Genomic DNA, 26,805 nt, shown 5'->3' on the forward strand with positions numbered 1-26,805 from the left:
AACACGTAGGTCTGGAAACGGGGCGGTGGTGACTTTCCCAGACACAGTCACTGCACCCAGGACTCCAGCAGGTCACCCTTCCAGTGGAATTCAGGTTTGGCTCCGATAAAAGAGGTGGTGGGAGGAATGCAGCAGGGATGGAAACAAGGGGCAAAGCATGCCTTTTTAGGGAAGAAAACTCGACCTATGTTACTACCATCTCTGTGACTGGCATGTTGTAGAACAGAAACCCTAAGGAGATACGCTTCTGAGTCTGCAGGTTTACACACAGCCTTTCCTTTTGCTCCACAGTCGGTCCCACATTCTCCTCCTGTTCTCCTTCCCCTTTGGGATATGCGTATTCCCAATCCTTGTTTGTCACCCTAACCCTCTCAGAATGTCCAAGTGGCATCTCCTGACCTCAGTCCCTAGTCTGACCCAGCTTCCCAGCAGGACCTGCAGTGTCCCCTGTCCAGTGCTACCCTGGGCTTTCCTTTCTGCTCTGGGAAATGCTCTTATGCTCAGCCCACCTGCCACCTGTGCGTGTGGAGACGACCTCATGTTTCCAAGGGAAGACTTTACCATCGCTGATAAGTACTCACTCTCATCTGGGGCTAGTCAAAGGTACAGTAAGTGTACACAAACGTTCTTAGGCTAAACAGCCAGATTCTTAGGCTGTTCAATCAGTAATTAGAGCGGTCCTCTACCCGCCCCCGTCTGGAAGAGGTGACGAACTGGCAGAGAATGAAGAGTCACCTAGGTGACTTCTGTAGGACGACAGTCTCTTTGAAGAACTAGCTCCTGCCTCACTTGGATGGTAGAGGTTTCGGGACTCAGTTATCTTCCACGATTACCTGTGATTAGCACCTTACCTAACTCATACCAGGTCACTGGGAGAGACAACGGAGGCTACTACATTGATCGGATCACCAAGCAGACTTCATCATATAGACTTGTTAGCACTGCAGTGAAACTATCAAACTAGCTAGATGAGACATCCTATGTTCTTGGAATTATAGAACATATCTCAAGCATATGTTAGAATATAGGACACAAATGCCAAAAGGAAAACCACTTAAGAGGCTTTGGTGGATAACGAAGAAAAAGTGGCTGCTTTGTATATTAAACTATGAAAGAGATATGATTCAGGTCAGATATGAACTGTATAGACAAATTCTTAGCTGGATTAACTAAGAAAAAAAAAAAGACTCATAACTGCAATCAGAAACGAAAGAGGAAAGAGGAGATGGTAAAACTAATGCCAAAAAAATTAAAAGGATTAAAGGAGAAACACATGAAAGGCTGTATGGAAGCAAACTGGATAACCAGGAAGAAATGTACAAATTGCTAGAAACATACAACCTATGAAGATCGAAGCAAAAATAGGTAGAAAGCTTGTTCTGAGCTTTAACTATTAAGGAGATTGATTCAGTAATTAGAAACCTCCTAACAAAGAAAACTGGACCAGATGGATTCACTGAAGAATTCTACCAAACATTTAAAGCATTATCACCAACATTCCTTAAACTCTTTCCCAAAATTGAAGAGGACAACACATCCCCAAACTCATTCTATGAGGCCAGCATTACTATGGTACCAAAGCCAGACAGAGACTGCAAGAAACTGATGCAAATTACTCAACGAAGTACTAGCAAACTGATTTCGACAGCACATCAAATGGACTATACACCATAAATAAGAGGGATGTACTACTGGAATGCAAAGATAATTCAACATACAAAGATCAAGGTGACACACCACATTAACAAAATGAAAGACAAAAACCACATGATCGTCTCCACTGATGCAGAAAAAGCACTTGACAAAACTCAACACCCTTTCACTGTACAAACATTCGAACTAGGAATAAAAGAAAACTCCCTCAATGTAATAAAGGCCATACATGAAAAGCCGACAACTAACATCATACCCAGTGAGGAAAAGGTTGATAGCTTTTCCTGAGATCAGGAACGTGAGGAAAAGGCTTTCTCTTGTCACTTTTATTCAGCACAGCCCTGGAAGTCCTAGCCAGAGCAATGAGGCAAGAAAAAGAAATAAAAAGCATCCACATTGGACGGGAATAAGTGAAATTATCTGTTTGCAGGTGACATGATCTTCTGTGTAGAAAATTCTAAAGATTCCACACACATACACAAAACTGTCAGAACTCATAAACAAATTCAGCAACGCTGCAGGATACAAAAATCAACATGCAAAAATCAGTTGCATTTCTGTATACTAACAATGAACAATCTGAAAAGAAAATTTAAACAATTCCATTTACAATGGCACCAGAAAAAATAAACTTAACCAACAGGTGAAAGATTTGTACGCTGAAACTACAAAACATTGCTGGAAGAAATTAAAGAAGAAGACACAAGTAAATGGAAAGACATCCCATGTTCATGGAGTGGAAGATTTGATATTGTTAAAATGTCCACACTACCCAAAGCAATCTACAGATTCAGAGCCATCCCTGTCAAATATCAATGATACATTTTGCAGAAACACAGAAGTCCATCCTAACATTTATATGGACTCTCAATGGAGCCTAAATAGTCCTAACAATCTTGGAAAAGAAGAACAAAGTTGGAGAACCTCACATTTCCTGATTTCAAAACATATTAGAAGAGGTACAGTAATCAAAACAATATGGTATTGCCATAAGGACAGGCCTATAGACCTACAGAACAGACCAGAAATAACTCCTCACACATACGCCCAAATGCTCTTCAACAAGGCTGACAAGACCACTCAATGGGGAAAGGATAGTCTCTTCAACAAACTGCATAGGGGAAAACTGGATATCCATATGCAAAAAAAATGAAGTTGGACACTTACCTTAGACCATATACAAAAATTAACTTAAAATGGACTAAAGACCTAAAGGTAAGAGCTAAAACTAAAGAATTCCTAAAAGAAAACATAGAATCCTTTATGACACTGGATTTGTTAAAGATGTCATGGACATGACACAAAAAAGCACAGGCAAGAGCAAAACCAGCCAAACGGGCGTACAAAAAACTTTAAACGTCCTGTGCATCAAAGGACACATTCAACAGAGTAAAAAGGCGGCCTATGAAGTGGGAGAAAATACTTGTAAATCATATCTGATAAAGGATTCACAGCCAGAATATATAAAGAGTTCCTAGACTATAACAAGAAAAAATCAAATAACACTACTGAAAAATGGGAGAGGATTTCAATATTTCTCCAAAGAAGACACACAAATGGCCAAAAGTGTAATAAAACAATACTTTCTATCATCAATCACTGGAAAACTACAAATCAACTTCATGCACATCAGGATGGTTACTATCAAAAAGACAGACTGTAACAAGTGTTGGTGAAGATGTGGAGAAACTGGAACCCTGTTGACTGTTGGAAGGAAAATAAAATGGTGCAGCCATTATAGAAGACAGTATGGTGGACTGTCAAAAGATTAAATATAGAATTACCATATAACCCAACAGTCAGACTTTTGGGAATATATCCAAGAGAACTGAAAGCATGAGCTCCAAGAGATATGTGCACTCCAATGTTCACAGCAGCATTCTTAACGAGAGCCAACAAGAGGAAACAGCTCACTTGTCTACTGACAGATGAAGATGTGGTCCAACCATACAGTGGAATATGATTCAGTCTTAAAAAGGAGAAAATCCTGTCACACGCTACAATATGGACAAGCCCTGAGGGCACGATGTTAAATTCATGCTAAAAAAAACTAATCATAAAAGGAGGAATACTGCATGAGGCACGGAGCATAGTCAAATTCACAGTAAAAAAGTAGAAGGATGGGTGCCGGAGAACTCAGTGTTTAACAGGTGCAGACAGTGACTCACACGTTACAGAACAGAAACTCTGTGGATAAACGCTTCTGGGTCAGTAGGTTCCCACACAGGAAGCCAGTGTTTTAACAGGTACAGAGGACTGGATGTCAGTGTTGAACAGGGAAAGAGTTTCAGTCTGACAAGATTAAAAAGTGTGAGAGATGGATGGTGGTGATGGTCACACAGCGATCTGATCATATTTAACACGACTCGGCTGGACACTTGAGAACAGAAAAGACGGTCAATTTTAAGCTGTGTGTTTCTTCCCACACATGGATGTGTTTCCATCATTAAGGTCTGTCAAGATTACTGTGTGAGCAGACGGCCCAGAAAAGCCACAGATGCAGACAACACCCATGGCTTCACAGCACTTGTACCCACGTCTAAGGGGTGTGTGTGTGTGTGTGTGTGTGTGTGTAATCTAAGAACAGACACGTGGTTCCTGTGTGACACGGCCACCGCTATCAGCAGGGCCCTTTACAGGAAATTCTACAGCTTCCGGGAATATTCAGTCTGCACCACTGGGTGTATTTATAAATACACACAGCAACACGTGTTTCAAAAATGACTGTGATTCATATCATTACAATTTTGAATCCAAAATGAGTGCTGTAACGTAAACGTTTTCTCCATTAGCACCTGGAATCCTGAGGTCTGAGTGCGCACCTTTCTTTCCCAGAAGAATCTTAAAATGATACCTCATTTCGAAGCAATTTTTGGCCCTGTCATCTAGGACATTCTCGACCTTCTCACTTTTACTGAGAAACAGCAGGCAAGTCAGTGCTGATCAATGTTCAGCTAACAAGTCCCAGAGGAGAAGAGCCATCTTTCCTTTAAAAGGAGAACAAGTAAAGAAAGCAGTAAAGGCCATACAAACAGACATGTGAGAAAGGAATCAGTCCTCTCACTTAAAAAAAAAAATTAAACTTCTCTGGGGAGATTTAGCTGCTTGTCTATCATCAACATGTTAAAAGTTTGCATAGTTGCTGAAACATTAACCCTGTATCTGATTTTTGAGAAGAAAATGATACCTATTTTAAACTTTGAAGCAATTCTGCCATCTTTATATAGTACTGATAGAAAGTGCAAGTGATTTGAGGCCTCAGGAATCGGTGAAAGCAAAGGATATTATTTTAGGAATCCTTTAGATCCAGCAATCCCACTCCTGGGCATATATCCAGAGGGACTCAATTCAAAAACACACCTGCACCCCAATGTTCACAGCAGCACTACACACAATAGCCAAGACACATAAGCAACCTAAATGTCCATCGACAGAGGACTGGATAAAGAAGATGTGATATATTTAAACAATGGAATACTACTCAGCCTTAAAAAAGAATAAAACAATGCCATTTGCAGCAACGGATGGACCTGGAGATCCTCATTCTACATGAAGTAAGGCAGAAGGAAAGGAAAAATACCGTACTGATGTCACTTATATGTGGAATCTAAAAAAAAGACAAATGAACTTATTTACAAAACAGAAGCAGAATCACAGACATAGAAAACAAACTTATGGTTACCACGGGGGGAAGGGGGTGGGAAGGGATAATTTGGGAGCCTGAGGTTTGCAGATACTAACTAACATATATAAAATGGATAAACAACAAGTTTATACTGTAGAGCACAGAGAACTATTTACAGTACCTTGTAGTAACGTATGGTGAAAAAGAATATGAAAATGAGTATATGTATGTTCATGTATGACTGAAGCATTTATACTGTACACCAGAAATTGACACAGCATTGTAAACTGACTACCCTTCATTAAAAAAAAAAAAACATATACATATATATATATATACAAAAAAAAAGAATAAGAGACAGAAAGAAGCCTTACGAAGACAAGACTGAATCACAGCATACATCAGCGTCCAGCAAGCTGTCTCACGTGTACCTCTGAGCCTTAAAAGGAAGAAATTTTCCGAGAAGTTGTCTAGACAAAAGAAGGAAGCTGGAATGCCGGCATTAGGCTGTGAGATGATTGCCCACATCACTAACACCCGCGAACACAGCCATGAGGGTCCGCACCTGGCAAGAGCGCGGCCGTGGGGAACACCTCCTTCAGCCTCGCCTGGCTCTCATCCACCAGCTCTTCTTTGGACATCGGGAGCTGCAGGACATCTATTATGATCTGGGCCGCCTCCAGTGCCTTCTTGCCCATAACGAGGGACTTCACATCCCAGCTGTATTTCTTCCCATAGCGACCACAGATTTCCTCGAACACCACTGAATAGAGCCGTTCGGTGTCTGCGGGAACAGTGAGACAAAGACAGAGAGGCTTTTAGGGTGGGCGCTGCGCCAGCACTGCGCCTGCATCAGTGGGAGCGGACGTGTACGCAGCGTGGGTCCCACTCAGAGAAGAAAGCTCTCACGGAGACCTGTGGACGCGAAGACCCACGGACACAGGGGGATTGTTCGCGGGTCATTTTGCCTCGATGATGCCCTGGGCGGCCTGGCCTCTCCTGCTCTGGAAGGCTGCAGATTGGAAGGGAAATGAAGTCTATATGACGGTCAAATTACCTGACGCTGACAGGTACGTAAGTGTTCAACGATGCACTTGGGATGCTGAACTCCATCCGAAGCGAGATGACGTCCTTACCTGGCATTCCCAGGTGTGCTTACAGACAGCAGCACGCAAGGGTCTGCGTGTGTGGCCATCGGCTGTTAGGGACGCTTCCAGAGCCCCGTGGGATTCCTCCCCACAGGAGCGCCTGGCCCCGGCTGCAGCTGTGGCAAGACCCTCCCGTTCAGTTCTGAGTGGGAAAAGCACACTGTCTTGTTGCTCCTTTACTCTCCCACGTTCCCCACACTCAGCACCTCTGTCACTAGATATGGGGTTCTTCCCACAGCAAGCAATTCTGCAATGGAAGCGGGGGTCCTGCAACTTAACTCACTTTGGAGGCTACAGTGGTGAAGGCTTCAGTCCCACAAGGTGGCCACGGCAGCCCCAGGCCTGCTTCTCCGGGCAGGCAGGGAACTGCCCTTCCTCCGCTCACCGTCCCCTCTCCTCCTACTGCCACCACCCCCCGGATGTGTTGTGCGAGGACTCCTCGTGGCCCGCCTACCAGCCCTGGACTCTGAGCCCCACACTGCAACGGTTTGGCCTTGACAACATCCAGCAACAGAAAGAACTTTTCTTTCCTTCTTTTCAAGGTACAAATTTGTCTTTAGTGCTTTAACTATTTGGATCCTTGCTTTTGTATTAGGGCTGGATTGTTGGGGGGGGGGTAGGGATGCTATAAGACACACAAACAAGTAAATCTCAGATCTCCACCCTTGCAGGCACCTGACATTGCTCAGCCATCACCACTGCGTGGGTAATGAATTCTCAATTTTGTTTTGTGTTTTGGTACAAAAGAAGGTGGCACTTAAGTCTTCCTGGGCTCCTTTGTGGAAGCAGCCAGTGTGTGGATAATAACCTGGGTCTGGTTTTTCCAGGAGCCACCCTGCACTTTCGCTCCTTAAAGGAGCGGCAGGAGAGAGAGGAGGGCTGGTCCTGTCTTCTCCAGGTGATGAGGGGGCTGGCCCGTCACCACAGCTCTTCTCCGTCCTTCCCCGGGAGGGCAGCAGACTGGGGGCTCTGGGGGCCAGGAGACGGAGGGACTGGTGGGGAGGCTGTACACTTCACCATCTTTACATGGACAGTCTTCTTCTAGTAGCTGAGACAGAAAGACTGATGAAAAGACATCGTGGCTACCAACTGACTGAGGGACTTCCAATGGGCTGAAAAGCGTAGAGACGGGGCCAGGGAGGCAAGCCGAGGCCGGGCGGAAAGAGGAAGCACCGTGCCTCATGCTAAAGCAAGTGGACCCGGAAGAAAGGAACGCACATGAAAAAAACCCTCACTCTGAAGACAGAAAACAGCTACGCTTTTAAAGTTCTTTAAGCAGTGTTTACCTAAAGCTTCAGCTTGTAACTGAAAAGGCACAGCACTGTGGGGTTATACAGCAAAAGGAGAGCATGCAGACAGCCACTCTTCCTCACAATTGAGATAAAATCCCCGTGCACTCTCGGTGGACTAATGAGGCCCTGAACGCCACTGAAGTCCTCAGATCCCTCAAGGACACAGCCAGCTGACGGTGGTGCCCAGAAAGGAGAAAGTTCTCCAGAAGCCAAAATAATGAAGCAGTGTAAAACAGCTGTGCCCCACAAGCTTGGAGCTTTGCAACCTGCGTCCCTGTTAGGTTTCACGGGAAGCTCCACGAGGCCGTCAACCCGCCACAGCCCCACGAGCGGCTCCCCTCCTCGGGTGCCTGCGAAAACCACGTCTACGCGGCACCCAGGCACCCAGGGAGCAGTCCCGGCTGCTGGTCAGGAAGCGGAGACAGGAGGGCCCCAGCTCAGGGGAGGGAACGCAGCCTGGAGGCTGGTTTCTCCCTGGTGTGCTGCACGCCGGCCCCAGCTGAGGAATGGAAGGCATGCACGCTGACAGTCACTGAACTGCCGTTACAGGTGTCACCGCACCTGGAACCTCTCTGTTCATCTGAGCCTGAGGTTCTGTCACTGTCCCATGTTTAGTAACACCTTTTGTCACGGACGACGCATTTAAATGTTGGCTGAGTTCATCCCCGGATCTGAGCACAGATTCAGTTTGCATTTTCCTCTGTGAACGTGGAAGGGGTGAGGGTACGTCCCCACTTCTCTCCTGCAGGAAGCTGCACCCCCGACCAGGCAAACAGGCACCTAATTCCAACTGTAAAACCGTGAGTTGCTATTTAATAGCGAAACATCTCCATCAACCCATCAGTGACAAGCACCTCTGGTAAGCCCCGATTCCTCTGCCCACCCCCATTTGTTTCCATAGCAGACCTAGAATGCGGTATCCGGAGAAAGCGAGGGCGTCCGGGATCTGAGAGATGAGTGGCAAATTCCTAGCCCACCTCCTTCTAGCTGGATGCCCTCGGACGAGTTGCTTACCCTCTCTGATCTGTAGTTTCCGCCGGGAGCACCGGGCTGAGTCCCGCCGGCCTGCAGACGCAGGTGCGCGAGAGGGCTCTGGGTGTGGGAGGCGGCTCATGCTCTGATGTCAGGTGGCCTGGGCTCTGCAGCCACCAGCTGCTGAGAACTGGGGACAGGTGCTCAGTGCTTCCCCCACCACCGCTGGGCCTCGTTTACCCATCGGGACAGTGTGGACACTAACACGACCACACACCTGCCAGGCGCTTGGGACACCTGGGTGGGATGACCTGTGCGGAGCTCTGAGCACAGCCCCGCCCCAGTTCATGACTCCAGCCTCCCCGCCTGGCGTCGTGGGGTGAACATCTGCCTTGCAGCTGCTCTGCAGTTAGAAGTAATCTGTGAGTTAGAAGGACATTACAAGCCCCACTGTCTCTCTGTAGACCACAGCTCCAACAACGGCAGAGAGCTGTTGAATCTGAGAGGCTGGGGGGCCTCGTTCCAAGTGTTTTACTTAAAAAAAAAAAAAAAAAAAAAAAAAGTGGTAACTCTTTGGAATTTGTTCACAAAAGTATCGCACGTTCCCAGCACACGGGACTGGCTTCATAAATGTTTGTTAACTGATGGCCCCGCCTGGTACAGGCACATAATCCCGTGTCTCCAATCCCATAATCTGTAACTCTCTGGAAACTGAGAAGTTTTCATTTAGCAGCAAAGATGGAAGGACTTTCCATGTCTTAATATTTACAATCCTTGGCATGAATCTTCACATGCTTCCCTGTAAGAATACTAATGGGCTTGATTATGGATGCGGACCCAGCCCCCGCCCCCCGCCCGCTACTGTATACATCATGAAACACAGGCATTCTAATTCCTCTTTAAAATAATAATTTAAGCATCTAAATACAACTCGTTCCTCGGGCTTTGGAAAAGGGATCGTGGACTCACACTGATCACCGTTTGCTGGTTTACTTACATACCTTCCATAGCGTGCCCATCTTGAATGAAGCAATTTGATGTTTTCCAGACCTTAATATATCTTGAAAATAGTCTTGCTTTGATTATTTTTAATTACAAAAAACAAAAAAAAGGAAGAAAAAAAAAAGGCGGGGGAAAAGCTCTAAAGCCAGTGTTTTGTGTCATAGTTAGTTCCTTAAAGATACAACATGGATTTTCACAATTGAGCTAAAATCAAATTGTCGCACTCTGGCAAATACAAGGATACAGACCATGTAGCCGACAGATGTAGCCCTTTGTGTGCTTTGTCTCACCCTAGAAATGGAGCAGTGTTTTTGAATGCGGTGAAAGCTACATTATTTTAAATGTGAAATGGCTTTAAATAGTAAAAACCCAGCACACAGCACATTTTCACAAACGTGGTGGTGTCATTTTTCTAAGCCACTATGATAGGACATAGTAGGTAATTGATAATTGAATAGACTTCTTTAAAAATTCACTTATTTTGTTCATCTACAGATGGTTTCCTTAACCCACTGGTTCTCAGAGTGTGGTTCTTGGACCAGCAGCATCAAGAATGCAAATTTTGGGGCCTCACCCTAGATCTGCGGGGTAGAAACCAGGTGGGACTCAGCACTGTGCGCTTTAGGAAGCTCCCCTCCCCACCTGCAGGGTGTGTGTCAAACAAAGGTGAGAACCACTGACCTGATGTTATGGTTTTACTAAAGCCCTTCGTGGATGCCCCGGGCCTGCCCCGACATCTCCTCCTGGCCAGCCGACCCTCCACAGGTCAACCCTCAGCACACTCCCAACCAGGCGGTAGGACCCCACTCCCTACCCAGCGCCGTTCACCTCTGCCCCAGCTGACACATTCTTCTTCAGACAGGTGTATCGGGTCCCTACCATGTGACAAGCACCGAGAAAACGTGACAACTTAGGTAGAAACATCCCTGCTACAGTAAATACGTAACTCAGTGATTGGGACTGAAAAGCTTCTTAATGTTCGTCGGAAAAAAAAAAAAACAAAGGAACAGTCAAGTACTTGCTAAGGTTAAAAAAAACCAAAATCCTTGCAGAAAGAGTGGTAAAGAAAAGGCTAGTGTGCAAATCAGTGTTCTCTTGAGCTGAGGAGCTAATGAAATGCTAACCCCAGGGACCTCAGGGCCCAGGAATCTCCTCTCAGGCCTGAAAAGGGAAGCCACGCAGAGGGTACATCAGAAGCCGCACCCGGAGTCCTAGCATCCTGGGGAGGAGAAAGGAAACAAGATGAGCAGAGCAAGACGCCAGCTCCAGCAAACACGGCGAGTATCCAGGAGCTGAGGGCACTCAGTCGCTCTCTCCCGGGGCCACCAACACCCTGCGTGCTTCATACACACGGAAGACACGTTCAGTCTCTGCTGTTTAACCTTTACAAATGAGCTTGCGTGTAAAAGGGAGCACTTCCTTGTGTCTGGGAATGTAAAAGACCGAAAGGAATAATTAACAAGCATGAAATTAGAAGCCTGCGTGATCCAGCAGGCTCAGAGAAAAGTACTTAAGGGCTTGATGGATCGTTTCCCGTGGCTGTAAGCTATCAGTTTTAAACTGTAAAATAATAAACACAACTTCTTCAAATGAAGATTGGTAAAAAATAATTGAACGGAGTGATCGTTTGTAAAGCAAAACTTTAGATTAGAATTTACCATCATTCCCTGGCACCAGCATCTACTCCCTGTTACAGGTATGGGTGTTCATCAAGAATTTTTGTTTTCTGGTAATCTCTATTAGAGTTTTTAAAGAAATTATTTTAAAAAATGAACTGGTTGAAAAACATTGCTGGATCATAGATATCTGTATGGAAACGTATCTGTATGGGGGAAAAAATGAACAGTGATCCTTCCTCATAAAACTCAATGTAAAACCAAAAGAACAGAACTGCTAGAAGAAAATGCAGGAGACCATCTTTGGAACCGTGGGTTCTCGGAGGCCTTCACACACAGGATACAAGAAGTAAGAGCTCTGGGAGAACATTCAGATAAAGGGGCTTTCCATAAAATTACAGCGCCCAGGAAGAAAAGAAAGGCAAGCCACAGACTGAGAGAGAATATTTACCCCCCGCCCCATAAGCATACACACACACACGCACACACACACACACACAGAGACAGGACTTACACCCAGAATACACAAAGAAGTGTGCTTTACAGCTCAGTGAGGAGACACACCACCTGTAGCCCCCCTACTCCTCCAAGATGCCCACGTCCTCATCCCCAGAACCTGAGTGTGTCACCTTTCACGGCAAACTGGACTTTGCAGGCGTGACTAAGCAGAAATCCCGAGACGGGAGATGACTATCCGGGACCACTGGGGTTGCTCTGAGAGGAAACAGGAGGGTCAGGGTCAGAGGAGAAGCAAGAACAGAAGGTCAGGCAATGTGGGGGGTCACAGGACGAGGAACGTGGGTGACCTCTAGAAGCCGGAAAGGCCGGAAAACATTCTCCTCTAGAGTGTCCACAAGGAATGCAGACCTGTCAACATCCTAGGTTTTTTAGCCTATCAAGGCTGATTTTGGACTTCTGGCCTCCAGAATGCGCTGTTTAAAGACACAAGGTTGGTGATAATTCATTTCAGCTGCAATAAAATTAATACACGACCCAACACAAAAACCACTTTGGAAAACAGTATGGCAGTTTCTTAAAAAGTGTACACCTACCATACAACCACTAGCAATAGAAAGGGGAAAAAAAAAAACTCACGTGCAATCACATGAATGACTTTCAAAAAAATTACGCTCCATGAAAGAAGTCAGATTAAAAAAAAAGGAACACATTCTGTATGAGTCCATGTGAAATTCCAGGGGGTGCACACCAATCTCCAGCTTCAGAAGCAGACTGACAGTTACCGTGGATGGACGTGGTAAGAGAGAAGGATTGCAGAGGGCCACAAGGAAAGCTTTGGGAGCTGTGGGAACATTCCTCGAGTGTGAAAATCACAGCATAGGTAACTACGTGGTAAAACTGACCCAACAGTGCACTATAAACTACCACTAAAGTCCAACGTGACATAAGTTTCCTGGGACCTCTCCAGGTCTACCCAGAACAGACAACGAGAATCAGTGTTTGCAACACAAGAAAATACAGCTGCGTGTGGAATTCAGGGCGGTTGGACTGTTCTTGAATGCGGAGATGCCCGTGGGGACAGTGCGGGGCTATGGGTACCAGGATGTTGAGGACAACCAACAACAGAGTACGTGAGTCGGTTCTCTGTCAAGCAAAGGAAGGCTGTCTGGTGGAAAGCACGACATTTGTTCCCAGGGAAAGAAGACTCAGCAGTGCTGTCCTCGGCCTTTGGCCGGAAGACCGTCCCAAGACCAGAGACTTACTGTGCCCGCTGCCGAGGGGCACAGACGAGCGAGCAAGGTGGGTGCTCTAGATGCAATGTCTGTGTATCCTCCCAAAATCTGTATGTGAACTGCTAATCCCCAGTGAGGCGGAACACGGAATTTCCTTTTTATTTTAAGAGAGGGTGCAACAGAGACAGAGAAGGTGAAGACCAACAACTCATGCTTTTCAAGAGACTATTTTACTGCGACTGCAGCAAAGTCACAGAAACTGCCATACTCACTGCTCTTTGTTTTCCAAAGTGGTGCTTCTTCCATTCCAGCATGAAAACTGGTGACTAGGCCTCCCCTCCTTCACTGCCGTCTGCTTTCCGATCACCTACCCTCCCGCCCTGGTCTTCTTCTGCCCCTCAGAGATACTGGAAGTGACGGGGACGGCCGGGCACTGGGGCAGCCAGGGGCAGCGGTGGAATACGGAACGGGCCCGAGACACAGAAGCACAGCGAGGGGGATGTTGGAGGCAGGGGGCAAGAAGGAGAGAGGATGATATTCACTGAGCCCCGACACGTGGCAAGGTTAGGAGACTAGTATTTTCTCAAGTGGGGAGAAATGTAGGGAAATGAGTGCAGAATTGGGTAGCAATACCCAAGTGCTTTTCAAGTTGAAAAAATCTGCCAAACTCATCTGTGCAGTCACTCTACAATTTACCAATTATTTTGGGATATTTAACAGTATGTTACTCACACGTAAATGTTATCCGGACAACTTAAAAATACATGATTTTTCAAACTTTTTAAAAACTTATTATTTTTAAACTTTTAAACTAGGCTTACTGAGCTTCAATGACTTCTTCCAGCTCAGACAGCTCATCGAAAGACCATCCAGGGTTGAACCCAAGACTGCGTATGAAAATCACGAGCTGTCCACTCTGCACACACCCCCTGTACCTCATCAATTCAGGGCACTCCGACTTCAGCAGTGCTTTTACAGGTGTGGTACCCAGGCCAGCAGCACGGACATCATCTGGGAGCTTGTGGGACATGCAATTCCTGGACCTGCTCCAGACCTACTGAGCTAGAGAGTCTGGGGTCTCAAAAAATCTGTGTTTTCACCAGCCATCCAAAAGAGTTTGATGCCTGCTCCAGGGTTAAGAACCACGGGGCTAAAGTTTCTCGCATCCGTGGCAAAGAGCGACATCGAATGTTTCTTCTCATCGTGATGGCTACTAAAAGTCATCAGTAACAGGGAACCAAGAATCAGTCACTGGGCGCATGCCATGGGATCTGTGTGCCGCTGAGATAGAACGCTGTTCTGGTAGGTAACAGGATAACATGGTACCCAATTTTCAGATGGGCAGACTGATGCTTGATGGTACATTGCCCAGGACCAAAGAGGAGGGAGAGAGTCAGTCTGCCCTGTTGTGATGTCCAAGCAAGTTTGTCCTCTGTGTCACCAACCAAACCTGCCTCTCTGAGGGAGGGCTCCTGTCAGCCAACACCCAGGTCGGAAATTTCATTTCCTTAACCCTGGACGCCCTCTCTCATTTTGCAAACCTAGGCTCTGGGTTTTGCATTTGTCCCTACTTCGTACCTTCCTCTTGGAAAAGACAAATCTAGAAGCTTCCAGCAGCACCGCTTCCCTGGAGGGTCTCCCAGACTGTGAAGACACCTTACTCAGCAGAGGGAATTCACTGAAACCATTGCCACAGTCTTGGCCAGAGCGAGCTATCGGCTGAGGGCTCCTCAAGGGTAAGTTCTCTCAAAGATTTCTCTTAAGACCTGGAGCAGAATCCACCAAATTTGGGTACAGGGGGTTCCAGAAGGTCACGGGTTCCTACCGCAACCTGTGGCTCACAGATGCCAGTCTGTTCCTCTCCTGCAGAGAACCTGTGTCCAAGGCCCTCATCCTTCATCCTCCCAGCCTACTCTATACCAAAGTCTCCTGTGAGGGCTGCCCCGGGCCCCTCTACCCGGTGGAATACGTACAGACGACAGAGACCTGCAAAATCTAAAGGCATCTGACATGGAAAAATCAAAAGGAAGATACTGTTGCCACGCATTAAGCAGAGTTGCCTGCGAAATGGAAGACAAGGTTTGAGAGTCTGAAAACCACAAAGAACACATCTTTCTGCGCTGGGAACTCCAGGAGTGGGCGTTTGAGGCTCACGTGCCTGTGGCCTGTCCGGGGAACACAGGTTCCACAGCTTGTGAGGGTGGGGTCCCCTGTTTTCAGGCTACTTACAAATCACTCTGGAGTCTGGAGAGCATGCTACAGTCACCTCAGTCACATCAGAGCAAGCAGGGGTGAGGACAGAGTGGGAAGGGGCAGTCTGCTTCCTCAGGGTGAGAAGCTGTCCTATTCCGCACGGGGGTCTTGGGGACTCTGGAAGCTTCGGGGAGCCCTGCTCGTGGAGGCAGCGCCGTGAGTCTGGAGAGCGCGGCAGACGTGGGTTTGAGTGCCGGGCTGCTGCTCCCTTAAGGCGTCCCCTGGTCACCCTGGGAATTCAGCCTCCCCCTCACCTAAGGCTGTCTGCGGATGAAACGTGCTGTCAGATATAAACCGTCCAGACAGAGTATGTGCTCATCCCGAGGCTGTCAGCCCAGGGTGAAGGCGGTGAAGGCGAAGATGACGGGGTGAGATGGGGCTTTCCCTGAGAGGCTGTCCAGGGGGTGCAGGTGAGAACACATGGAGAGGAACGGGCAGTGATGAAGACACGCGCGGAGCAAGGGGAGAAGGGGCCACTCACCCCATGGCGTTCTGGGAGTCCGGCCTGCCTAACAGCACGTTCCGCTCCTCTTTCCCCTGTAATTACGGGGACGTGGGCTGGCAGGGGTAACTGAAGAGACGAGCAGGTGCCCCGGCTCCCAGGGGACAGGCCGCCCCGTCCACGAACAGGACGGCGAGCTTCCTCAGAAGCAAAGGACCCACAGGTCAGTGGCCGGCAGGTGCGGGGAAGGGGCTGGGCCAGGGGAGGTCCATGCAGGTGACAGAAGGCGAGGCTGCTCCCCCTGAGGGCTCCCCACATGGTGTGCTGTGGAGGGGGGGCCTCTGCAGCCACGTAGCAGCAGAGTGGGGATGAAGGGTCCTCTGTACAGATTCACAAATTCGAGAGAGTGACAAGCTCTTTTAGTTGAACTGTCCAGAGGACGATGAGTCTGAAACCCGGCAGATCCTGGCAAGGTGACACTGTTTTTACACGCACTGGCGCAAGAAGCTGATGGACACAGCAAAGAGGCGGGAGCTCAGACAATGAACAGCTCTAGGCTTTACACACGCACACCCCTCTCTCTAATAGCAGTGGACCACACGTGCAGGAATGGCTCCCCCACTTTCTTTTCTCTCTGCACTCGGAGCGCTGACCCTCCGTTTCCTGTCGCCTCCTTCCCGTCCCACGGTTCCTACATGCAGACTCTCAGAAGATGCAGATGCTGACTCAAGAGTGCTTTCCTGCTCCCTGCAGGGAATCAGCAGGCATCTGACGGGACAGCCCCAGTTTCTGAATTTGGGTTCGTCAGCAAGGGTCACCCCGCTGCAGCGTCCGTGGGGCCGGAACACGGCTGCGCAGGAAGGGGCAGGACCCAGGGACTGTGCCTCCCTGCCACTTGGGGTGGCTGGGAAAGACCGTGCCTGCATGGCGGGCTCAAATTCGGGTTCTGATCACCTGCTTGCAAACCAAAGTATATTTAGAACGCATAATGTGAGAGAGCGTATTCACAGAGTCCATGAGCCCACAGCCATGCCGCCACTGAACCGGCAACAGAGAACCAGGGTGAAGGCAACACTCAATGACTTTCTCCAAAAACTGAAACTATTACTAGAGTCAGGTTACAATTCTGTACAGATTTCCCTTCTCAGTCAACATTATTTTCTGTATTTGAATAGAGCTTAAAAACCACAAAAAAAAAAAAAAAAAAGGGTTCTAACCTGAAGGTGGTACTTAAGCCAAGAATTATGGGAAATTTTTACTTTACTTTCTGTTTTTGGAAAACACCATCAAACAAGGTTTGGAAACACTTAAAAATGCAATATCTTTTATACATGAGTGTTTCTTGGTTCATTACCTAATGACCGATTCAAAAATTTCCCTGGCAATCTTTCTAAATTATGCTAAAATTATGCTAAGTCACTTTAAGATAAGACGAAGCGTAGCGAGACTACAGACACAAGATTTTTTTAATTCCTTAAAGTAATGGCTCACAATCAGGGGTGATTTTGCCCTTGGGGGACATAAAAGACAAGATAAATGTGTATTTTATTTGTGAGTCTTTTTCTCCTATCTGATTTAAAAGACAACTGCCTAACACAGTAATTATAAATCTCTGTTGATGGGCACATAATGTACACAGATGTAATCTTTATGACAACAACCGCACAAAGGAGGGTGGGAAAGGAGATATATAGGAGCCAACTTTTCATATACTATTTAAATGAAGCTGCTATTAATGCAAACTAGATGGTTGTAAGTCATTAACTGTCATCCTCAGAGCAACCGCTAAGAAAACAAGTTAAAAATGCATAAGAAATATGACAAGAGAATTAAAATGTACACTTAGAATATAGCTAGTTAACATAAAAGAAGGTGGTGAGGGAAGAACAGAGGAGCCAAAGAAAAAGACAGACTTGCAGGGGTTTTTTTTTTAAATGTAATTGAAAACATACGGTATCTGTCTTTCTCTGTCTGCCTTATTTCACTGATACCTAGGTCCATCCATGTTGTTGCAAATGGAAAAATTCTACATATGATATATGCTTATAAATAATATAAAACAGAAACAGACTCATAGATACGAACTAGTAGTACCAGAGGGGAGGGGTGGGGAGAGACAAGACAGATAAAGGAGATTAAGAGGTACAAACTGCTGTGTATAAAATAAATGTTACAAGGAAGTAATGTACAGCACAGGGAATATAGCCAATACTTTATAATAACTTCATGTAAAGTATAATCTATAAAATCATCCAATCAGTGTGTTGTACACCTGAAACTAACATAGTATGGTAAGGCAATTAAACTTCAATAAAAAAAAAATAAATGTGGATGGAGCAAAGTCCTCCTCACAGTAGAAGGCCAACTGATAAACACAGATCTATGGAGTTAGGAAAAAAGACCAAGAGAAAAGAAATAACAAAAGCCCATACATAAATCATCTCTTACCAAAAATGGCATTATATGTAAACAGTGAAACACCCCAGTGAAAAAGTAAAGATTGACAGACTGGATTAAAAAAAGAAAAACCACATGATCGGAGAATGTGCTGTCGACAAGGTACACTTTAGCTTGAAAGGTACAAAAAGGTTGAAAGTGAGAGGATGGGGAAGATAGTCGATGCACACAGTAGTCAGAAGGCAGAGAATACTTAAGACAAACATTTCTACTAGAAACAGACAAACCAAAAAATTCAGTAGAAACATTTTATAATGATAAAGGGGTCATTCCACCAAGAAGATGCAACAATGATAAACATGTATGAACCTAATAAAAAAAGGCCCAAACACACAAAACAAAAACTGACAAAATGGAAGGGGAGAAAATAGGTGTTTTAACCACAGTGTTTGGAGACTTTGATACCACACTTTCAACAATGGGCAGAACAGCTAGACTGAAACTGAACAAGGAGTACAAGATCTAACTGAAACCCTTAACTACTTAAATACCATAAACCAGAGTCAATGCCATCTATGGAACACTCCAGCCAACCACGACATAGTACACATGCTTCTCAACTTCACACGGAACACTCTGCAGGAAAGAGGATATGCAAGGCCATAAAACAAGTCTCTATAAACACACAAAGGATCAAAACCATATAAAGTATTTCCCTGACCAACAATGGAACGAAATGAGAAATCAGTAACAGAAGGAAGTGTGGGAAATCCACACCTTTGCAGAAGGTAAACAACACACACCCTAAAAAGTCAATGGTCAAAAGAAAATATTACAAGGGAATTAGAAGATCCATTGGCATGAATGAAAATGCAAACACAACATATCAGAATGTATGGGCTAGAACAAAAGCAGTGCTTGGAAGGAAGGTGAGAGCCGTAAAGGCCTATATTAATAAAGACTGGTCAGATAGCACCCAAAGTAATAAAACACCTAGGACTAAATCTAACCAAGGAGGTGAAAGGCTTATCCATGGAGAACGACAAAACGTTGATTAAGGAAATTAAAGAAGACTTAAAAAAAAATGGAAAGATACCCCATGCTCCTGGATTGGAAGAACCAATATTGTTAAAATGGTCATACTGCCCAAGGCAATCTACAGATTTAATACAATCCCTATCAAATTACTCAGGACATAGTTCACAGAACTAGAACAAATCATAATAAAATTTATATGGAACCACAAAAGACCTAGAATTGCCAAAGCATTACTAAAGAAAAAGAAAGAGGCTGGAGGAATTACTCTCCCAGACTTCAGACAATACTACAGAGCTACAGTCATCAAGACTGCATGGTGTTGGGACAAAAACAGACATATGGACCAATGGAACAGAATAGAGAGCCCAGAAAGGAACCCTCAAACATTTGGTCAACTAATATCCAACAAAGGAGGCAAGAATATACAATGGAATAAAGACAGTCTCTCCAGCAAATGGTGCTGGGAAACCTGGACAGCAGCATGTAAAACAATGAAGCTACAACACTCCCTTACACCATACACAAAAATAAACTCAAAGTGGATCAAAGACTTAAACATAAGGCAAGATAAAATAAACCTCCTAGAAGAAAATATAGGCAAAACATTATCTCACATACATCTCAGCAATTTTCTCCCAGGGCAATCTACCCAAGCAGTAGAAATAAAAGCAAAAATAAACAAATGGGACCCAATTAAACTTACAAGTTTTGCACAGCAAAGGAAACCATAAGCAAAATAAAACAACAACCTACAGAATGGGAGAAAATATTTGCAAAAGATTAAACTGACAAAGGCTTGATCTCCAGAATAAGTAAACAGTTCATATGACTTAATAGGAAAAATAAACAAACAACCCAATCCAAAAATGGGCAGAAGACCTAAACAAGCAGTTCTCCAAGGAAGACATACAAATGATCAATAGGCACATGAAAAAATGCTCAATACCACTAACTATCAGACAAATGCAAATCAAAACAATAATGAGGTATCACGTCACACCAGCCAGAATGGCCATTATTCAAAAGTCCAAAAACAATAAATGCTGGAGAGGCTGTGGAGAAAAGGGAACCCTCCTACACTGCTGGTGGGAATGCAGTCTGGTGCAACCACTGTGGAAAACAGTATGGAGATTCCTCAAAAAACTAAAAATAGACTTACCATATGACCCAGCAATCCCATTCCTGGGCATCTATCCAGAAGGAACCCTAATTCAAAAAGACACCTGCACCCCAATGTTCAGAGCAGCACTATTTACAATAGCCAAGACATGGAGACAGCCTAAATGTCCATCAATGGATGACTGGATAAAGAAGAGGTGGTATATTTATACAATGGAATACTATTCAGCCATTAAAGATGACAACATAACACCATTTGCAGCAACATGGATGACCCTGGAGAATGTCATTCTAAGTGAAGTAAACCAGAAAGAAAAATACCATATATCACTCATATGTGGAATCAAAAAAAAAAAAAAAAAGAAGACGAAGAAAACAAATGAACTTAAATATAAAACAGAAACAGCCTCATAGACATAGAATACAAACAAACTTGTGGTTCCCAGGGGGGAAGGGGGTGGGAAGGGACAGACTGGGAGCTCAAGATCTGTAGGTACTGACAGGTATATATAGAATAGATAAACAAGTTTATACTGTAGAGCACAGGGAAATATATTCAAGATCTTGTAGTAGATCACGGTGAAAAAAAATACAAAAACAAATACATGTATATTCATGTATGACTGAAAAATTGTGCTGTACACCAGAAATTGACACAACACTGTAAACTGACTATAACTCAAAGACAAAAAGAAAGACAGACAGACAGACAGACTGGTCAGAGAGGTGAAGCCTTGATGGAGCTGAAGATGAGGAAGGGGCCATGAGCCAAGGAACGCAGGCTGCCTCCAGTAGGTGGAAAAGAATGCAAGGAAGTAAGATTCTTCCCTGGAGCCTCCATAAGGAACCAGTCTTTGATATCATTTATTTATTTTTGTTTGCTTGTTTTGGGGGGAGTGGGTGATTTTTTAATGGAGGTACTGAGGGCTGAACCCAGGACCTCAGGCATGCTAAGCACACACTCCACCACTGAGGTCTACCCACCCAAGTGTTGTATTTTATTAGCCCGGGAGACTGGTATGAGATTTCTGGCCTCGTAACACATTTGTGTTGTCTAAGCCAACAGTTTCTGGTAACTTGATAAGGCAGCAACGGAAAACTAGCATGATAAGAAACTGTCTCAACCACATCTTTTATTTTCTCTTTTTCTCATCGGGCTTCCGTACAATGACTCTCAAACAGATCAAACACAAGGATAAACCTTTCTTAACATTTCATTCACAAGCGCCTTTACCAGCGAAGGTAACGAGAGCTGCAGAGAGTTTGCAGAACTACTGTGGGTGACAGCTCCCACTCTGTGTGTGTGTGTGCGTGCGCGCGCGCATTGGGGAGGGGGTATGGCCCACCGACGGTCCCTGAAGAACACCCTGGCCTCAGCCTCTGTGACTGCCACATTTTAATCACACATGTTAAATCGTATTAACCACTGGGTGTGGGGTTTTTTTTTTTCCATTTTGTACTGATGCATCATGATGTCCATTCAGTGAATGCCCATAGATTAAGTTCTTTTTGAATTTTAGGAGACAAATAAACAGACAGTCACAGGATTCTAGATGGATGTGCATTTCCCATCTTCTGAATAGGTACACCCTCCTAAGAGTTAGTTCCCCAGTGCTCCAGGCTTTATGGATTAATGCTAAGTCCACATTCTCATGCCTTTTGAATAAATAAAAACCAGCAGCTGTCCTCCAAGGATGCAGAAAGGTTTTAAAGGCTTCCTTCCCCACCCAGAATGAACAGCTTCCATTCCTTTTCAAGACTTTCATTTAGTGGCCGCTCCGGGTACTCCTGTATCTCTGTCCTTCCTACTGGCGTGACAGAACACCCCACTGAGTGCATCACCAGCGGTGTCGGCAGCAGTGTGGACACAACGCTGAGAACAGTTTTAATGCAGAACCGTGTAAATCATGACGAAACCCAGGGAATGCACTGGAATGAAATCAGAGGTAAAACACACAGCACTTCTCCTCTGAAGACTAAGGGCCACCTCACAGGTACACTCCCTCAGCCGTGTGTGTCTGCTGTGTGTCTGTGCACTTATTTTCTTGTGTGGGTCGGGTGGAGGCAGGTCAGGAAACCCAACCATGAAAAGATGGCAGGAGGAAGACTGGAGATCCTTCAGCTGGGATCCCACTGGCTGGGCCACTCACTGCACAGCCCTGGCGATCCACTGGCCTGTGAAATCTGCAAACTGCCAGTCCAGATTGCTTGAGCTCTTCGCAAGTATCAAAAATCCTAAATTTCTGGTGGATTCGTTTGCTCTGGCTGCTATCACAAAGCACCACAGACGAGGTGGTTTAACTACAGAAATTTGCTCTCTCCCAGTCCTGGAAGTCAGAAGTCTGAGAGGAAGCTGTGAGCAGGGCTGGTTCCTCCTGAGGCCTCTGTCCTTGGTGTATAGACGGCCGTCCCACTCCTGTGTCCTCACGCGGCTGTCCCTCTGTGTGTGTCTGTGTCCAAATCTCCTCTTCATATAAGGACCCCAGTCCTACTGGATTGGAACCCACCCTAATAACCTCATTTTATCTTTATCACCTCTTTAAAGATCCCCATGTGCAAACACAACCACATCCTGAGGTCCTGGGGGTTAGGGCTTCAACCAATGAGTTCTGGTGGGACATGAGTCAGTCCAAGAGTTACAGACCTTCATCTGCTTACTACTTTCTAACAAAGGCAAGGGCAACCCAATTAAAATCATCCTTCTATGTCTTGTTTTTTAACGGGGACAGACTAAGAAAGTCAACCAGAAATAAGGGTCAAGTTTGTTTGTTTTTTTTAGAACATATGTTGACATAATATAAATTGGTTCCCATATCTCAGAGTTTGTTTAACTTGCCCCAGGATTTCTGCAAAGACCCTAAAAGCAGTAAGGTATGCTCCCCATCTCGTGCAGAGTGTGCCTCTAATACTGCAAAGTAGTGACGTGGACGCTCTCTTGGCCAAAGGAGGCAGGGCTTGGTCACCAGAGGTAGAGCTCAGCTGGCCGTGCCTTCCAGTCACAGGGGCTCTGGGAGATGAGGACTCACAGGTGTCCACACTGTTCTCAAAGAGAAGTGACTTTATTTTATTTGGGGGGGGGGGTATTAGGTTTGTTTGTTAATTTATTTAATTCATTAATTCATTCTTTCATTTTTTTTTGTGATGTAGGTACCAGGGATTGAACCCAGGACCTTGTGCATGCTAGGCACACACTCTGCCACTGACCTATACCCTCCCCACTAAGAGAGGTGACTTTTAATCCAAAGCTTGGAAGGGTGAGCTGCTGAGTCCGCCTCTCCTGGGCACACGTAGAGTCACCTCAGACACAGAATTAAAGCTGGCCCCGTGCTCACTTTCCGACCCATGTGAGTATATGACCTTACAAGGCGACACTCTACGTCAGATAAGGTATATGAAAGAAATCCACCAATGATCACATTATCATTTTCAGGGCCCTCCCTAGGACTTGCCTGGACCTGGGAAGTATACTGAAGGAATGCAGAATTCTCCTCAGGTTCAAAGATCACTGGATTTAGGTGGAAAGATGTTTACATATGCCGAGAAATGCACAATCTAATCAGCTGGGTGGGAAAACGTTTTCCCTCATGGGCAGGCACCTGTCACTCTCAGAACAATCACAGAGATGTTACAGGAAAGGCAGGCCACTGAGTCCGTTTCTCTGCGTTACTTATTGTTTTACTAGTTTCACTCTTTAATTGAATTTGGCCTAGTGGGGCAACGACGCTGTAAATAAACTGTTAAATACACACCGAAGTTACTAATTTTCACTTGCCGTTTAAGATGACATTATGGGAGCTCCATTGGGACAGTCAGGTGAACTTTGCGCTCATCATTTTTATAAACTTCATTTACTGGGCTGAAAGGCAACACTGGCCACTCAGAAAGGTTTCGTTGTGTTAGCTCCGACGAGGGAAGTTCTGAACAAGGGACTAAGACACTAGTTTTATAAATGGAGGTTATCGAGCATGAAGGTATGTAAGTTCATTTAAAAAACTGTACACAGAGTCAAACGGTCTTATGCCCTCTTAACAGTGAGAGTTACAAATCCACCAGATTTGTCAACAGAATAACCAGAAATTAAGTGTTTAAGGAACAAGAATGTTTTTGAACCTTGAACGTTAATGGTTGATGGATTTTTCAAACCTGAGTGTACAGGGGCTGACTTAGGACACGGGAAGCTGCGTCATTAATGTGACGCCAGCCCCGTGTGAGCTGGTGACTGAGAAGAGCAGACAGTGGGGAAGCGCTGAAACCCAAGGGCGCTGCGGCGGTGGGAGAGCCCCTGCCTGGGGTAGAGCCATGCTCCCCGCACTCCCGGGACGGGACTCAGGTTCCCCATGATGAGGAGGAGGTGGGCGGGGAGAGTAGGAAAGAACACAGCTCCACAGGTGCAGGAAGGGTTTGCTGAACATGGGTCTGAGTACCTAGCTTCTGATTATAACATTGCTACCTGGGAAATACGTTCTGATTATCCAAGCACCAGCCACCTACATCATTTTAGGCCCTTCATTCACACACTAGTGCCCATGCACACGAATAATAACGTGGACAAAGCTCAGATGGCCATCAGATCAAAGAGCAGGGCCGGCGGTAATCACCACACAAATAACGAGAATGCGTACGTACTGGATTATGAGTTTCCCACTAACTCTTTTCTGTAACCGGCAACTGTGTATTAAGTCTAATTGCATTTAAAAACAGCTGGACTCAGCTCCTGCAGGCGACGTGATAACCTGAAGGTACCTCGAGCATGGGAAGATGGGACAGAGAGTCCTCAGCTGTTGGCAGCTGTACTAGCCACAGCTTTGAACCTAAGGAGAGCAAAAAGTCTACAAGGAAGAGCTGCCAGGATGCCCTGAGCTGTACCCCACACTTCATCAATGACAGAGAAGAACATGGAAAGATGCCAGGGCACACAGCGAGGGACACGTCTGGTTCTAATCTCACACGGCCTGCGTTGTACCAAAAATGAAGTGCGGAGAGAAGGGGATGGTCTGATGTACTGGGTCCAGCCTTCCCTGACATGCCATGTGACCTTCATCCATCCATTTGGACAAGTAGGTATTAACTGACCTGGGTTTCTCCATTGATTAAACACCCCGTGTCTGGACGCTGCTCTAAGTGCTCAGAACCGAACGGTCCATGGAAGCGGCCCAAATCCCGACCCTCATGGAGAGAGCTGGGTCTGGAAGCCAATGGTTTGCTCGTGGAGTTGCTTCCAGCCCCAGGAGCCGGGCAGAGCTCCACTGTGCCTTCCATGGACTGGACCATTCAGCTCACCCCACGGCCCCACAGCAAAGAGGAACTGCAGGTAGAAACTGTCACCCGCAATGACTGCCTGTCGGGGAAGTGCCACGTACTTATTTCCTTGTCTAACCACTGGGACTTCTACTTCAGAACGTGATCTTCTTCCTTGTCCAAGGATGGAGACCCATTAAGGATGCCCCTCGGGCAAGACAAAGGAAGGCAGCTTGTTAGCACCGAAATCATCACCCTCGATGGCGGCACGGGTGTTCGCTGTGCCCTTCTGACAGAGGGAACGTCGACCGGCGGGTGGAAACCGCGGAGAGTACAACGGGCCAAGAGCACCGCCCCACATGAGCGTTACTTTCCAGGGTGATCCCGCGTGCTGAGTGCACGGTGGTGTTTGTCCCACAGCACACACTTTCCTCTCCCTTCTCTGGAAAATGATCTCCTGTGGGTGGAAGCCCTGGGGCAGCCCGCCGCTAAACCACCCCGCACACGGACACATCCACAAAGACCGAACCCAGAACGGCAGAGTCTGCACTGGGGTGACGGCGGCACGGTGGGGTGGGCCGCCGGGAAGTCCGACAGTGAGGAAGGACCCCGACCTGATCCCTGTGTTCCATCGCCCTCCCGGCTGCCGAATCAATTTTTCTCTGTTTCGACGCAAAACAAAAGACAACACACAGCGAAACGGGCTAGCGTAAGTCAGTATACCTACATTTCCACATCCTTCCTTCCTCGACCAACTGCCCACATGTATGAGCGTGTGTGTTACACCTAGGAAAGGAGGCTTTACAATGTAAACTGAAAATAGCTTCTAGGCACCGCCGCTGCCCAGAGCTGGGTCTAGCTGGACGGCCAGCTGTTTCGGTTTTCTCTGCAGGCTGGGAGCACCAAGGCTTGTGTGTCTGTTTCAAACGGGAAACCATGGTAGTTTCCATCCATGACGTCCACGTAAAAGTTGCCCAGACTTTCAGGTGGCTGAAACTCAACACGCACACCTGCGTGGAGAACCATCACTCATCTACAGCACTTGTTCTGCTCTCTGCTTCAGAACAAGTCATACAGGAACCCTCACCGGCTCCTTCTCCCTCAGCCCCTCCAGACCCGGCTGTCAGCTCTGCAGCCCGTGAGTCAGGCGTCTGGTCTTTCACGAACACCCTTGGGTGTCTTTGAAGGGGATGCACGGGAGGTCCCCACAGGTACCCCCTTGCGCTACCCTCCTGGCACCTGGGAACGGGACCGTATTGTGGAAACGGTCTTTGCAGATGTGACTTCCTGCAGGATCTAGGGATGACACCATCCTGCAC

At 46.2% G+C, this 26,805-nt stretch overlaps 1 protein-coding gene across 2 annotated transcripts in view; it reads right to left on the reverse strand.

The window, feature by feature from the left end:
* PUDP (pseudouridine 5'-phosphatase) overlaps nt 1-26,805 on the reverse strand; it is a 64,454-nt gene that overhangs the window by 28,310 nt on the left and 9,339 nt on the right. For both annotated transcript variants that reach the window (XM_032475336.1, XM_032475335.1), the window contains exon 2: nt 5,844-6,062. In XM_032475336.1, coding sequence (XP_032331227.1) covers nt 5,844-6,062 — 219 coding nt within the window. The remainder of the gene's footprint in view (nt 1-5,843; nt 6,063-26,805) is intronic.

Source organism: Camelus ferus, chromosome X (assembly GCF_009834535.1).
Source record: "Camelus ferus isolate YT-003-E chromosome X, BCGSAC_Cfer_1.0, whole genome shotgun sequence".
NCBI lineage: Eukaryota > Metazoa > Chordata > Mammalia > Artiodactyla > Camelidae > Camelus > Camelus ferus.